The following is a 13,828-nucleotide window of genomic DNA, read 5'->3' as shown; positions in this document are numbered from 1 at the left end:
AAGGCCAGATGAGAAATGAAGAGGTCGTTCATATCTATGACGAGACATGGAATCGAAATTGAAGAACACACTGAAGAATCTACAAGCTATAAAAACCCATGATCAGAAATCGCAATCTAGCACGAACAACCGTTTGGGGGTATAGGCGCGATTCACACTGGACAAGAATCAAGAAATGCCACCTTGAACCCCTTCAAACCAACCAAACGCCTTCCCAATGCAAGCCTGAAAAGCCTGAACCACACCAAACAGACAAAAAGAAAAAAACACCTTCACTCAGCCCATCTTCCTTCCCTTTCTCTTCTTTAAGCCTCCTCAACCTCCGCCATCACGCTTTCTCCTTCATCCAGCACATCCATCACTCTCTTCATGCCCTTCAACATATCCTCCGCATGCGCCACCAACAGCAACTTCTCGGCATTAGCCGGCAGGCCCAGGTAGGTCGGCGGCTCGCGCTCTGGCAGCTCCTTGTTGACCCAAGCAAGGAAATCAGCCTTGCTTGTACCGCCTGGCAGAGCGATGCCTACGCTCGCATCGCCCGCGACCTCTCCAATAACATTGAAGCCGTCCTCGAAGGCATCCGGCGTGAGCGTCTTGAAGACCAAGCCCGTGAGAGCCGCGAAGTCTTCCGCATCGTCGACCTTGCCGCCGTACAGCTCCGTGATGAGCACGCGGAGAATCTCCCAGGGAATGCTGCGCGGGGCGACGTTGGAGCGGCCACGGCCGACCTGGTCGACCCACCACTGGATGACGAAGGCGGAGCAGTCGTAATCGGCGTCGTTGAACTCCCAGAAGCTCTTCCAGCCCAGGCGCGGGGCGTAACGGAGGCGCTCCTGGACGACGGCGTGCAGGTAGGAGAGCAGGAAGTGGACGCGGGCCTTCTCTACGGGCTGCTGCACGGCCTTGTCGGGCAGGGAGGAGAGCGAGTCGCGCATGTTGGCGCGAATGCCGGCGGGCTGCTCGTACATGAGGACGCGGGAGGCGCGGAGCAGGGACGACGGGATCTTCTCGCTTGTCTCCATGGATAGGAAGAGGCGGAAGTCGGCGTGCGGCTTGAGAGAGTCGATGCGCTTGACCAGATTCTGGAGCCATTCAGCAGCAAGGTGGACGTTCTTGATCTGGACCCACGATCCGTTGGCAGCGGCACCTGCTAGTGCAGCGTCGGCGCTGGCAATGCTTTCGTTAGAACCCATGGCGACGTTGGCACAGGTTGCGGAGGTACGTTCGACGAGCTGATCGACCTTGTAGGATGCGTCGAACCCAGGGCTGGCGCAGAGCGCAACGGGAGCGCCAGACGGGATCTCCTTGACAATGCGGGCGAGGTCCTCAGTAACGTCCAGGAACTCGCTACCGAAGACAGTGGCGACGAAGCGCTCCGTTGCCGGCACCAAGCGATCGATCCTCATCAGCTTGACCATCAGCAGCTCCTTGAGCGCCTTGTTGTTGGCGTTCTTCTCCTCTTCCAAGCCAGGCACACACGTCTCCGCATTCTCTTCGCCGAAAAACTTCTCAAAGCTGGCCTCGTCAGCCTTCGCAAGGACGTCCTTGAGAACACCGAAGTTTGATGCGGCTGTCATGGCTTGAGTCTTGACCTCAGGGTTAGAGCTCACATCGGCACTCTTGACTTGCGGATCTAGCAGGATGTCAATGATGGACTTGTCCATAGGGAAGGGCGCTGCCTGAGCGAGGAGCACAGCAAACGTCAGACGGTCCTTCTGCAGGAGCGAGACGGACGTCTCACGGTACGTAGTGCTGAATAGGTCTCTCAAGATTGCATCGACACGGGTTCTCGGTTCACGCTCTGCCGAGGCGCGAGCGGCTGCGAGTACCTTCTCGAAGATATCGACGAAGTACTGCAGGGAGAACTGGTAGAAGTGGTGGATGTGGTATAGCTGTTCTAGCACGGCGAAGATGGCCGAGCAAGACCTGGCGATGATGTCGTAGGTGCTCATGATGTTATTAACTTCGCCCATGACACCCTCGGTCTCGGCCGCCTTGGTCGTGATCTCTGCTGCTTCGTTTTTGAGCGTCTCGAGCGTCTGGATGACATTTTCGTCGTCGAGGATGTTGCCACGCGAGTCGTTGAGAGCTTGCAGAAGCATGCGCTCGAGTCTGCGCAGGCGGTGAGTGAACTCGCCTTGCATCTTGACAAGGTTAGACCGGCGCTCATCGACATCCGGACGCTCGGACTTGAGGACGTCGTTGAGAGTCTGAGTCTTCAAGCTGCTCTGAGTGACTGTGAAGTTGACGAATGTCGTTCTGCTGCACACATCTGGAGCGAACATGGCAGAGGGGTCACGCGTAGACAGGTAGAGCTTGAACGCCGGCGAAAAGTCGATATCTTGCCTGCCAAGCTGGATGAGAACACGACCACCAGTCTTCTGGTACTCTTTGTTGAGGACCTGGTTTAGGATGGGGTCGATGTGCTCTGCGTCCTGGATCAAGATGGGGTTGCCGAAACGCAGGGCACTCTCAAGCTGTTTGACGAATGAGCTGTCCAAGAAGCTGGTCACGGTCAAGCGGCGTTCCTTGCTCTCGTTCTGCAGGAAGTCTGTGATGCGACCAGAAGGATCGATGATCAACGGGTACCTGTTGTACCTCTTGAGCATGATGGCATTCTCCGTGCAAAGCTCGTCGACGGGCAGAGCGTGGTCGTGCCACTGCTGCCTCTCGTCTGCGGTGGAGAGGTACTCCGACATGGGGTTTTCGCTCTTGAACTGGATGCCGGACGCAGACAGATGCTGCGACCAATCTTCCAACATGGCACGGCGGTATTGTTGATCGTAAAGACCGCCATAAGCAAGGAAGGCAGCGGCAAGGAACACATCTCCAATGAGCGTGCGCATCTGTGCCTCGAACGTCGTGCTGCTCTCCTCCCAGCGAACTCGCTCGGACGACAGGCTGTCCAGCAAACGCATGCTGCGGTTGACCTTGGACTGCACGCGGGTCATCTCGGCCTTGATGGCCTCAGTCTGACTGATGAGCGCCGCGTACTCAGACTTGTACGTCGCGATAGACTGTTCAAGCTCAACAAGGGTGTTCTCAATCATCTTGGCTTCTGCCTGTGTCTGCAGTGCTCGATCCTCAAGAACGTCGACCTCTTCTCTCAGCGGTCCGACGCGGTCGAGAATCTCAGAGTACATGACTTGCGCCTCAACCCATTGCACGAGCGGTCCGCAAGCCTTGCTTGCACGGTTGACACGCTCGAAAGTGAAGTCCTCGTTGGACAGATAGTCCGATCTCATCTTCCTGCGGTGCGACGGCGTCATCTGCTTCTCGTTGTCGTAATTGACGATGCTAGCAATAAAGTCATCCTTGCGAATGATCGACACGATGCTCTTCCAGTCCGTGGCCTTGTTGCCCAGTAGAGTGCAAACGGCTTCCAAGGCAAGCTTGACACCAGACGGCGGGTTCTGCATCGACCTGACTTCAGTGAGGTGCTGGCGCTTGATGTTGCTGACGCTGCGTTGCGCCTCGGCGACGGCGGGCTCAGCTTTGGCGAGATCGCTGAGGACGACTTCCTTACGTTCCGCCACCTCCTTGTTTTGCTTCTCGAGCGCGACCTGGATTTCGAGCGAAGCAGCGCGGCGCTGCTCGGCCTCCTTCTGGTCAGCCAACATGCGGTTGAGTTTCTCGCTGGCTTCGGCGTCCTTCCTTTCAAGCTCCGACTTCTTCTCTGCAAGACTCTTCTTCAGGTCCGAAACCTTCGCAAGAGTCTCCCTCAACTTGTCTAGACCGACGTTCAAATGCCTCTGCTGTTCTTCAAGATCATCGCGCTTCTCGTTAAGCAGCTGGACGAACTGGGCGGTGAAGTCCAGGAATTGACGTGGCGTCTGGAACGTGATCTTGTTCTGTTGCTGCCGGAGGCGACTGTTGAACTTGTGGATGGAGTGGTGAACGTGCACCATCGAATTGACGATGGCATCCCTGTGCGACAGCGGCGTGGGGAGCTGGTTGTACTCGATAGGGAGGGTGTCGGGAGAAGTGTAATTGCCTCTGTCGATGTCAACAGATTGCGTGAGCTCGTAAGCCACCTGGTAGAGCGCCTGATCAGACCAGTCACCGAACCAATTAAGTACGCAACGGTTGAAAAGTGCAGGACTGGTGGCAGCCTTGGACGAAAGGCCTCCAGTGGGCGGGTTCATGGTGAACACAACGTGCAGGTTGCGGACGATCTGCTGGGTGAACCACTTGTACAGCTCCTCCTGGGAGTCGAGCAGGAGGCCTTGACGCTGCGCGCCTTCCTTGCAAGCGGTCATCAAAGTAGCGTACTCGTCGCCTTCAAAGAGACCGGGGACTTCACCGTTGGCGAGGAGCGTGTTCATGCGCTCCAAGAAACCAGAGTCAAGAACGTTGGACTCGTCCATGATGAAGCAAATCTTTTCACCCTTGCAACCACAGCGGCGAAGAACATTGCGAAGATCCTCATCGAAGTCCTCGGCGGAGTACTTGCCGTGAACCTTGATCTGGAAGACAGACAGGCCGTTCATCCAGGCCACAAAGCGGGACAGGGTAGTCTTGCCACTACCGCTGACACCGATTAGGATGAGATGACCTTGCGGCTGGCGGAAGACACGGTCAATGCGCAGCACATGTTCCAGGACGTCGTTGAAAAGGATGAGCGGGACATCGAGCTCTTCCTCACAGAAGGTGCGCAGTCTAGCCTTGACGAAGTCGCGGAGCTCATCTCTGCGGACCGGCACGTAGTTCTTGGAGAGCCAGTTAGAGAAGAGGATAGGTCGCTGCAGAGCTGCATCTTCATCGATGTTGGGGAAGTGCTCAAGCGCGATACGGTTGACTGTCTCTTCAGTCCACTGGCGCTCATCGTCCGCAATCAAACGGTCAGAGAACAGACGCAGAGCTTCGTGAGCCCAGATCCTGACAAGGCCTTCCAGAGACAACGTCTCCAGCGGCCTGATTGCCTCGTAAATAGCGCGAACCCATCTAGTGAGCTCACGAGGCGAGTAGACGTAGTGTGGCTGAATGTCAGGCGTAAAGCGCCTCTGCGACTGCATGTACACCTGGATCATCGAGGAGGTCAAGGCCTCTGCGTAACCACGAAGCGTGGGGATGATCTTGAGGATCGCATTGTTGAAGGTGCCGTAGATCTGGGTGAGAGACAGCTCGCCAGGGTAGTCGACCATGATCAGAGGCGAGTGACGGAGAAATCGCAAGCCAAGAGGCGTACGACCAGCGTCTGTAGGCGGGTTACAAGCACCGACGAACTGAATGCGCTCGAGACTGACCCAGGTCTTGGTCGAAGTGCGCCAGAAGCCGCTGTGTTCGACGAGCTGACGCAAGAACGAGATGACGCGCTGAGTACCATACTGGTCGGGGGCGGGCAAGTTGATCTCGTCGCAGAAGACGACCAGCCAGCGACCAATCTGCCTCGGAGCCATTGTGACACCGCTGAGAGTCTTGCGGTAATCACAGTACTGCTCCAGAGTCTTGACAAGCAGATCGGGAGTAGTGGCACTGGAAAAGTTGAGGCCAACCACTTCCATGTTGGGCAGCTTGCGGAGGGCGCTGAACAGCGTCATCGTCTTACCCGAACCAGGAGGACCGCACAGAAGCAAAGGCTTGTGTTCGGCAAGGAAGGAGTACAGTACTTCCTCGTGGCGGACAGTGTCCAGCGTCGGAATGACAAGGTCTGTCTGAGTAACTGAGTGAGTGTTGACTTCGATCGAAGGCACCTGCGTCTGCCAGGGAGTCCAGGCTGCGTTAGGCAGAACCACATCGTAGTCGATCAATGATGCAGTGTCTGTGAGCACAGGCACGTCGAACGTAGCGAGGCCGGCAAGATAATCGCCGAAAGCCTTGCGCTCCACGAGCGGACAGTCACCTGTAAAGGACCAGACAGCGGCGAGAAGTACCTTCTTTGAGAGGTAAGCCTCGACCTGCTCATCGGAAAGAGGGAAGTCAGAGTGTTGAATGTTGTACTCGAGCACTGAGCGGCAAGCCTTGCGCAGCAGCGAGAAAAGCGTGCCCAAAGCACGAATGTGGGTGAAGTCCATGATGTGACGGTAATCCTGGCTCTGCGCCAGAGCCTTCGAGACGAAGTCGTTGGTGGTAAGGCGCTGTTCCAGAATGTCGGCCATGATATTCTGCACTGAGAGTCTTGACTCAGCCGATGCAGGAGTGGCACCTTCGTCATCCAGATCTTCAAATGTAGTCGTGCGGAGCTGAGCGACATAGCGAGAGAGCATGACACCGACCTCAACGGTGTCATCGCTGAACCAAACCATACCGCAACGACTGACGGTCGCAAGCGTGGCGTATTTGAGCGTTTCAACTTCGAACATGATGCGGACATTCGAGGGCAGACCGAGACGCTCACCATTTGGCAGAGTGAGCAGCTTGTTGTCGTCCAACACACTGTTTAAGTTCTCGACCCATTCAGGATCGACATCACCATCGAAGATAATCCAATGACGCTTGCTCTCCTCTCCACGCAGGTTATCGACAACCTTGCGCAGGATGCTAGTGAAGAGACCGTCGGTCCACTCGCGCGTAGTGCTGTCCAGGCTACCGTACAGGCTTTCCTTAGACATGACCTTCGGGTCAATGACGTGGCAAATGCCCTCGACACCGTCGACCCTCTGCAGCGCAGCGAGCAGCGTCCTCCAGGCATTAGACTTGCCAGTACCGGAACTACCAACCATCATGACACCATGGTGCAAGTTCTGGATCTGGTAGAGCTGGAGGACCTTGGTCATCCAGGCATCAGTGGCAACGAGATTGCGCTCTTCGACGACCTCGTGCAAAGCCTTGCGAAGCTCCTCCAAGGATGCGGGAACGTATTGCACGCCCGGGAACATCTCCGTCTCGATCTCCTCGAGCAGCTTCGCGTCGCTGCGCACCAGCTTCGGCGCGATCGTCTCTCGGATACTCTGAACGATGATCTGAGGCTCCATGCTCGCGCTGTCAGTCTTCTCGGCGCCGCCCTGGATCCTCAAGCGCTTGAGGCCACCAGAACTGACGAGCACACTCTTTAGAGCTCTGAGACCGAAATCGTAATGCGGCTGTTTGGAAAGCGATGTGCTGCACTTGTCGAAGAAGGGCACCGTCTGTCTCGAGAGAGGCTTGGCCTCGGTGAAACCCTGCGAGAAGAGCATAACTTCGGCAATGATCTCCTTGTCCGGCTTCGACATGGCAACGCTGCGGAACAGCTTCTTCAAGTTGTCCGGAAGGTTGGAACGGCCAGCGTAGCCAGGGTTCATGGTGATAAACATGCCAGTGAGGGGGTGGACCTTCAGTTGCCGTCCGACGAGATCGATCTGTGCGTTCGGGTCCGTCACACGCTTGCGCAAGCCGACCTGGATGTTTTGAATCTGCTGAGAGACAGCGGACAGAATGCGCTCTTCCAATCTGTTGAACTCGTCGAAACAACCCCAAGCACCGACCTGCGATATACCGAGGAAGATGCGGCCCATGGCCTGGAAATCGAATGTGTCGTCACAGTTGAAGACGAGCGTAAAGCGGCCTAGCTGCACACCAAGTGCCTTGACTGATTCAGTCTTACCGGTACCTGCAGGACCGTAAGGCGATCCTCCAAGACGCTGGCACAAGGCTTGAGAGAGCGTCAGGAAACAGCGGTCGGTCAGAGGAGTGCGGACAAGACGTTCAGGCACGCCCAAGTATTCGAAGCCATATGCAAGCGTCGCGTTTGCGACCTTGATTTGCATGCGGTCCAGAGGAGCAGCGCTAGGGTCAAACTCGTAGCGCATCATCAGAAGCCACAGGTAGTGGTTAGGCGAGTCGGCACCACCTTGAATGAGCTTTTCGATACCGTCCCTCTGGTGGACGAATTCGGTGATGAGCTGCTCGCACTTCTTGCGGAAGAGCGGGTCAAGGTTCTTCAAGACGGTGGAAGCAAGGAACTTGAGTCTGTTGACTTGCGCGTCGAATAGGGTCTGCAATGCAGAGCCGCCCTTCTCCAGCGCAGCGTTCACGTCTGACGTCCAACATGCTTGCGTAGCGAGGACTACAATCTGGGCGGGATAAGCAGAGAGGAAGCTCTCAAAGACGTCGTCGTTGTCCTCGCCAATGTTCTGGAAGTCATGCACAGCTTCGGAGAGATTCTCGGACAAAGTCTCACGCATGTTATCTTCCAGAGCCTTGAGCCACTCGTTGATCTTAGGCGTGGCTGTAAGCGAGATCGGCTTTCTCAGCATGACTTGCTCTCCCTCCTTGGAAGTGAGGCCACGGATGTTAGACTCGTCATCCATGACAACGCCGGAAATACCTGCGAACATCTTCCTAAGATGTTTTGCGATGCGGAGTGTGTCATTTGCGTTGCCGATGATCTCCAGCAAGTCCTCGTCACCAACGAAGTAGAAGCGAGGGAATGCAATTCTCTCCTTCTCCAAGTACTCGCCCAAAGCCTTTTGAATCTTGTTCAGCAAATCTGCGAGGCGCTCGAGTGACCTTTGCACATCGGGGATGTTCAGGACCTCAAGCACTTGCGGCGAACGGTACACCTTCTTCAAGACAGCCATGAATTCGCTGTTGATGTTCGCAAAGCGTGAAGACTCGACGGGCAACAAGTGCTTGATATCGGCGTTGCCCGTGAAAACTCCTTCGAGGTAGACCCACTGGCGCTGGACGTCAATCCATACATCGAACAAAACGTGAATGCGGTTAAGCTTGTCCTCCCAGGAGGAAGCCTCTTCCTCGAACTCCTTGTAGTAAGGCGAGTGCCTCATGGCTTGCAGAGAGTTCAAGTGGTCGCTGCACTTGGCGAACAGGTCATCCCAGCCGCGGATCAGTCTGCACTTGTTCTGGTAGTTCACAAGGTCCAGAGTGTAGTTCTGCCAGTGCTCGCGTACGGACCGGACGAACTCCTCCAGAGCCATCTCACCTTGCGCCTGAGTGATAACGTCGCGGATGATGGCCTCACTAGGACCAAGCTGTAGATCCCAGACGTCTCCGAGCGTCATTGAGATTGCAGAGTAGCGCTTGGAAGGCTGGAGGTTCTTGAAGATCTTGACCCAGTGGCGCTCACGCACAGCGTCCGAGCGCATCTCGGTGAGAAGTGGGTTGACCTTAAGAAGCTGGCGGAGAACGTTCTGCACATGCTCGAAGGCAGCGTATTGACGCATGCGGCTGGGCATCTCCTTGGTAGTCTTGATGAGGTTGTCAATCTGCTGCCGAAGCTTACGAGGCTGGATGCTGTTCCAAGGCTGGTCGCGCAGGTCATTGATCTGATCCCAGACGATGCTCAGGTTTGCCCAAACAGACTTAAAGTCTTGAACCTCTTCCAACAAAGTCGAGAGCATGTTATCGGGACTGGCGGGCAGCTCGAGCGCCTCCTTAGCCTTCGAAACCATCTCAGCCTGCTCACTAAGCTGGCTGAGCTCGGAGTCGAAGTTGTCCAGTGTTGCGACCGCCTCGGCAGGTGGGATAGAGCCAGCGACCGGGCGCTCCTCATTCCACTTCTCCGTGATCTCAGCAACCCGCCTGGAGACGACACCATCCTCTGCAGAGATCTTGGCACGCAAGGCGTCAGTCTGATCGGCGATGAGCTTGCTCTTACGCTCGAGCACTTCCTGCAGAGCAGTCCATTCATGGTCGACTTGCTCGACGTACATCCAATCCTTGGGATACTGATAGCGCAGACGTGACAAGGTCTGCTGGCCTTGACGGAATGTTTCCATGTCCGGGCCCCAAACCTTAGCCTTGCGCTTGCAGGTCTGCACCACGGTAATGAAAGACACCGCCTGAGAAGTGGAGCTCGTTTGCATGCTTTGGCCTTCAAGATCCTTCCTGGACTTCTGAAGCTCAGCGTAGACGTCGACCAACCGAGTGGCAAAGAGGCCGGCGAAGTGACCAAGTAGCTCGTGCTGCCACTGGTCATACTTGGCGTTGACCTTAGCCTGCACTTGCTCATAGTTGATGACCAGGTGTCCGAAGGATCTGCGCATGCCGGATGTGTCAAATGTCTCACGCTTCTGGCGCAGCTCCTGAATAAGTTGCAGCCAGAGCTCAAGATCTTCGCCAATGTCGTCTTGCACCTGATCGAGTTGGAGATCCCATAGTGACTGGAACTGCAGCCACTCGTCCACATACGTCTGTGCAACAGCGATCTTTGCCTCAATTCTCTCATAAAGAGTCGCGAGAGAATCCATGCTCATGGCAGGAAGCTCGGCGTAAGTTGTTGATGACTTAGATACTCCGACGGTGAGGGCGCTTTCGAATCGCGAAGCCTGCACCCTAGGCAGGTCGCATACGGTAGCGAGCCACTCCTGCAAGTTGGCGAGCCATCCAGCCCTTGCGTCTTCAAGTGGCGGCTCAAGCTGGATGGTCTGGTTCTGCATGACAACGTCGTGGTTGAATGTCTCAATGTTGGGCGTTCCTGCTTCCTTTTCACCCGAATGCGCAGGGTCCTCAAAGTCCTCAGACCAGTCTTTGAGGGCTTGCTGCAAGCGAGTGTGCAAGGCCTCGACGATCTTTTCGTTGGTCTTAGCGACCCAAAATGGAATGTTCGCGTAAGACTCCAGGTTGAGTTGATCGACAGCACGCTGCATAGCTTCGAGATGCGAGCGAAAGGAATCTTGGACGAAGCCACAGGTCTGCAGCTCACGGAGAGCCGCATCCGCATTCACTTGGATTGAAGAGAGGGTGGAAACCTTCGCCTGAAGCGTCGTGATGGAATTGCCAAGGTCCCTCACAAACTGAACGTGCTTGTTGTCTTCAACGCGACCAGTAGGATCTCCATCGCTGCTAACCTGCCTTATGTGGACGTCATAAGCAAGCACGAATGTGTCCCAACGGAGAGGCGCGCCTTTGGCGACGAAAGCCTGCACAGCGTTGCGGTAGTTGCTGAGCAGTATCGAAACCTGCGGCATGCTTTGGATCGTCATATTGGTCTGATCATACGTGTTCAGGCTCTCCATGAGACTAACAGCGAATGGGTAAACACGGCGCGCTTCCTTTGAGACGTTGGTAATGCTGTGAGGGACGTTGAAGTTGAGCCAGAGCAAGTTTCTCACTTCCTTGAACAGCGTGATCACCTGAGAATCAAAGTTGACGTGGACCTCCAGCTGATTACCCTTGATTCTGTTCTGGTGGATGGTGAAGAGGCGACCGGAGATGCTCAGGGACCTGCGGGTGATGTCGCGAAGCCAGTCATCAAAGATTGGCTTGGTGTCCAATCGCTCCCGGAAACGCTCGCCCAGTGCGAACAGGCGTTGTCCTTCGGTGTGTTGAGCCCATTTAGATCCGAGAATATCTTCAATTTTGCTCATGTAGCTGTCCAGTTGACGCTCGACCTGTCTAGCGCGAATGATGGCACCGGAGATGGGAGGCACATCATGAAGCTGGGCCATTGCGTGCGCCTCGGACTGGCCGTATTGATGTGTGAAACGCACCTGTAGCGCGTCGATATCGTCCTTGACATTGTTGATGAGCTGCGTCTGATGATCAGAAATAGCACCTCGGATCTTAGGTCGGACGAAAAGCGCATTGAATCTAGAGAACACACGGAACATTTCGTTTGCTGTCTTAGCCACAGCCAGACGGTCACGCAGCCTGGCGATGATAGAGTTCTCAACTCTCGCAGTGCGTTCGTTGTAAGCTGCTTCGGCCTGTGCCCACAGCCGTTCTCCATCGGGCGATGTGTCCAGGACATCAACGTCTTTGACGGCTGTGTATGCTTGCGAGATCTCTTCGACGGCATCGACGTCTCCCATTTCTTCGACAATGACAGGCGCAGCAGGGCCACCCAGAGCTTCGGCGCCTTCGTCCTCGGGACCGAGTACATTCGAAATGGTGCGCTGAAGCTGCTCGTGGTTGGTCCTGAAATTCTCGATGTACTCGAGTCGGTCTTGGGTCTTGTCGTGCTTCTTCTGAATCTTGATCGGAATGAACTTGTCGTTGCGTCTCCGGGTGACTTCACGAGCGACATTCGTAAACTCTTTGAGCTGATCGTCCCAGACGGACCAAAGATCGTTGACGGTGGCAATGATCTTCTTGAAGTCTTCAAAACTCATCTGCATGAGTGTGCGGCCATGGATCAAATTGTGAATTCTGGAGTCCAGATCGGCTGAAATTGCTTCAACAAGCGGCAGTGCACGCTTGACGGGATACGGGCAAATGCGGAGCTTCTTGTTCAAGTGGCTGAACACCTGCTCGATAGCATCCTGCAGCTTCTCAATCGTGGTGGCGTTGAGAACCTCCTCGATCGGAAAGCCATGGAACAGCTGATTGTACCTCTGAACACGATCCTTTGCTTCCTTCAGTCCTGTGTCTGATTGGAAACTCGCGGTCACACCGTGTCGCTTCGCCTTCTCCAAGATCTTCATGGTCAATTGCACGCCTGGTCCAGCAAGCTGCTCTTCTATGCTCTCGATCGCGGATTCCATGGCCAGCCAGAAGTTCTTCTCTTGCGTCGCGCTACCAACCGGACGCTCGTCTGCTTGCTTTGTGAACTCCCGAATTTGCCTGATCCAGTCGTTCGCCATTGCTTGCAATTTGTTTAAGATGCCGCTGTTCGACACCACATTGTCGGGGATCTGCGCGATGGCTGCTGTGACATCGCCTTGGGAATCCTCCAGCTGCTTGTAAACTGCCTCGTGTATTTGAAGCTTAGGCTCTGACACTTCGCTGTTCTGCAGCAGGTTCAGCAAGCTGCTGTCGAGTTCTGCCAACCGTCTTCTTGCTCCTGTGATGCCTGTCCTCGAGTCGCCGTCTGACCTGAGCTTGTCGCTTGAAGGCTCAGAGCCTCTTGCTGCCGCTTCGAAGAAAGGAGCGATGGCTCCTCGAAGTAATGAGTGCAAGCTTTCGTACGGGGATAGTGTAGATCCAGAGTCGGCGCTGTTGCCCAAGATTCCAGACAGGGGCAGGTTAACGACAGAAAGCTGCTTCGAAACCGGAAGATCCGAAGTAATTGGGCTGGGTCGTTTCAGGAACGCCACACATCCCAGCGTCCTCGATGAATATGTGAGATCGGAGCTCAAGGTGTACACGGCCTGCTCTTCTTCCGAATCGCCGTTGGCTTGCGCACCACTACCGCCAACAGCGGCCTCCTTTAACACGTACAGCGCAACCTGTGCTTCCAGCGCAAATCGGGTGCATCTTGCCAGTGTGTCTTCAAGTAACGATTCCTCCAGCAAGCTTCCTTGGCTCTTCAGTTCCTCCTTTGAAGCGCCCAAAGTCACTTCGAGCACGCTGCTCAAGTACTTGATGATATCCTGTGGATCGACGGCATTTGGGGTGGGCGCAGGCGGCGTGCCATTAGCAACGCCATTTGCTCCCTGGACCACGGGGTCCTCCATATTCGTCTAACAGTCCAGGATGTATGCAGAAATGAGCATCGCTTGCAGTTGAGCTTGGATCGGTGATGTAAAGACGAATGCGTGTAATTTGTTGTAGGCCCAGATACAGGGGTCCGGACGGTGAATTCCACGTTGTTTCGAGTCGCCAAATATTAAAGTAGAAGGAAATGAGTGGTTGAGTGGTGGTGGTATTATGAGGCACACAGTATTGCGTCCTCTTGCAGACTCGAAGTGGCGTTGGTCAACGGGAAAGGAGTGTTTGTTAATCGCAGGAGAAAGGCACGCGTTGCTTTGGAGCTTCACGAAACGCGGCGTGGAGGTGGAGGGCTGCTGGCTGCCTGCGACGTTTCGTCCGCCGTAGCGCTCGGGAGTGCCTGAGCAGCGCCCGACGAGCCTCAGAACCGCCTGCTGGAGTGATGACCGCACGCGCGATCACATGCTAAACTTCGCGATGTAAGCGTCCCCAAACATTTGTGATTTGTTAGCACAACTCGACATCTAAAGCCCCTTGCTTCCATGCGACGATCACTTTGACTCAACGGGGAGCGTGGAGA

At 55.3% G+C, this 13,828-nt stretch overlaps 1 protein-coding gene across 1 annotated transcript; it reads right to left on the bottom strand.

The window, feature by feature from the left end:
* Positions 1–305: 305 nt before the first annotated feature.
* Positions 306–13,274, bottom strand: WHR41_08096 (uncharacterized protein; the record flags this gene model as incomplete). Its single annotated transcript, XM_069376700.1, has 1 exon — positions 306–13,274. The coding sequence occupies one exon, from the start codon at positions 13,272–13,274 to the stop codon at positions 306–308; it is 12,969 nt and encodes a 4,322-aa protein (XP_069227138.1).
* Positions 13,275–13,828: the final 554 nt, after the last annotated feature.

This window comes from Cladosporium halotolerans (assembly GCF_011745625.1).
Source record: "Cladosporium halotolerans strain TM138-S3 chromosome Unknown Sca29, whole genome shotgun sequence".
NCBI classification, from domain to species: Eukaryota; Fungi; Ascomycota; class Dothideomycetes; order Cladosporiales; family Cladosporiaceae; genus Cladosporium; species Cladosporium halotolerans.
The sequence above is the reverse complement of the archived record's forward strand: the minus strand, read 5'-3'. Positions and strand labels throughout refer to the sequence as shown.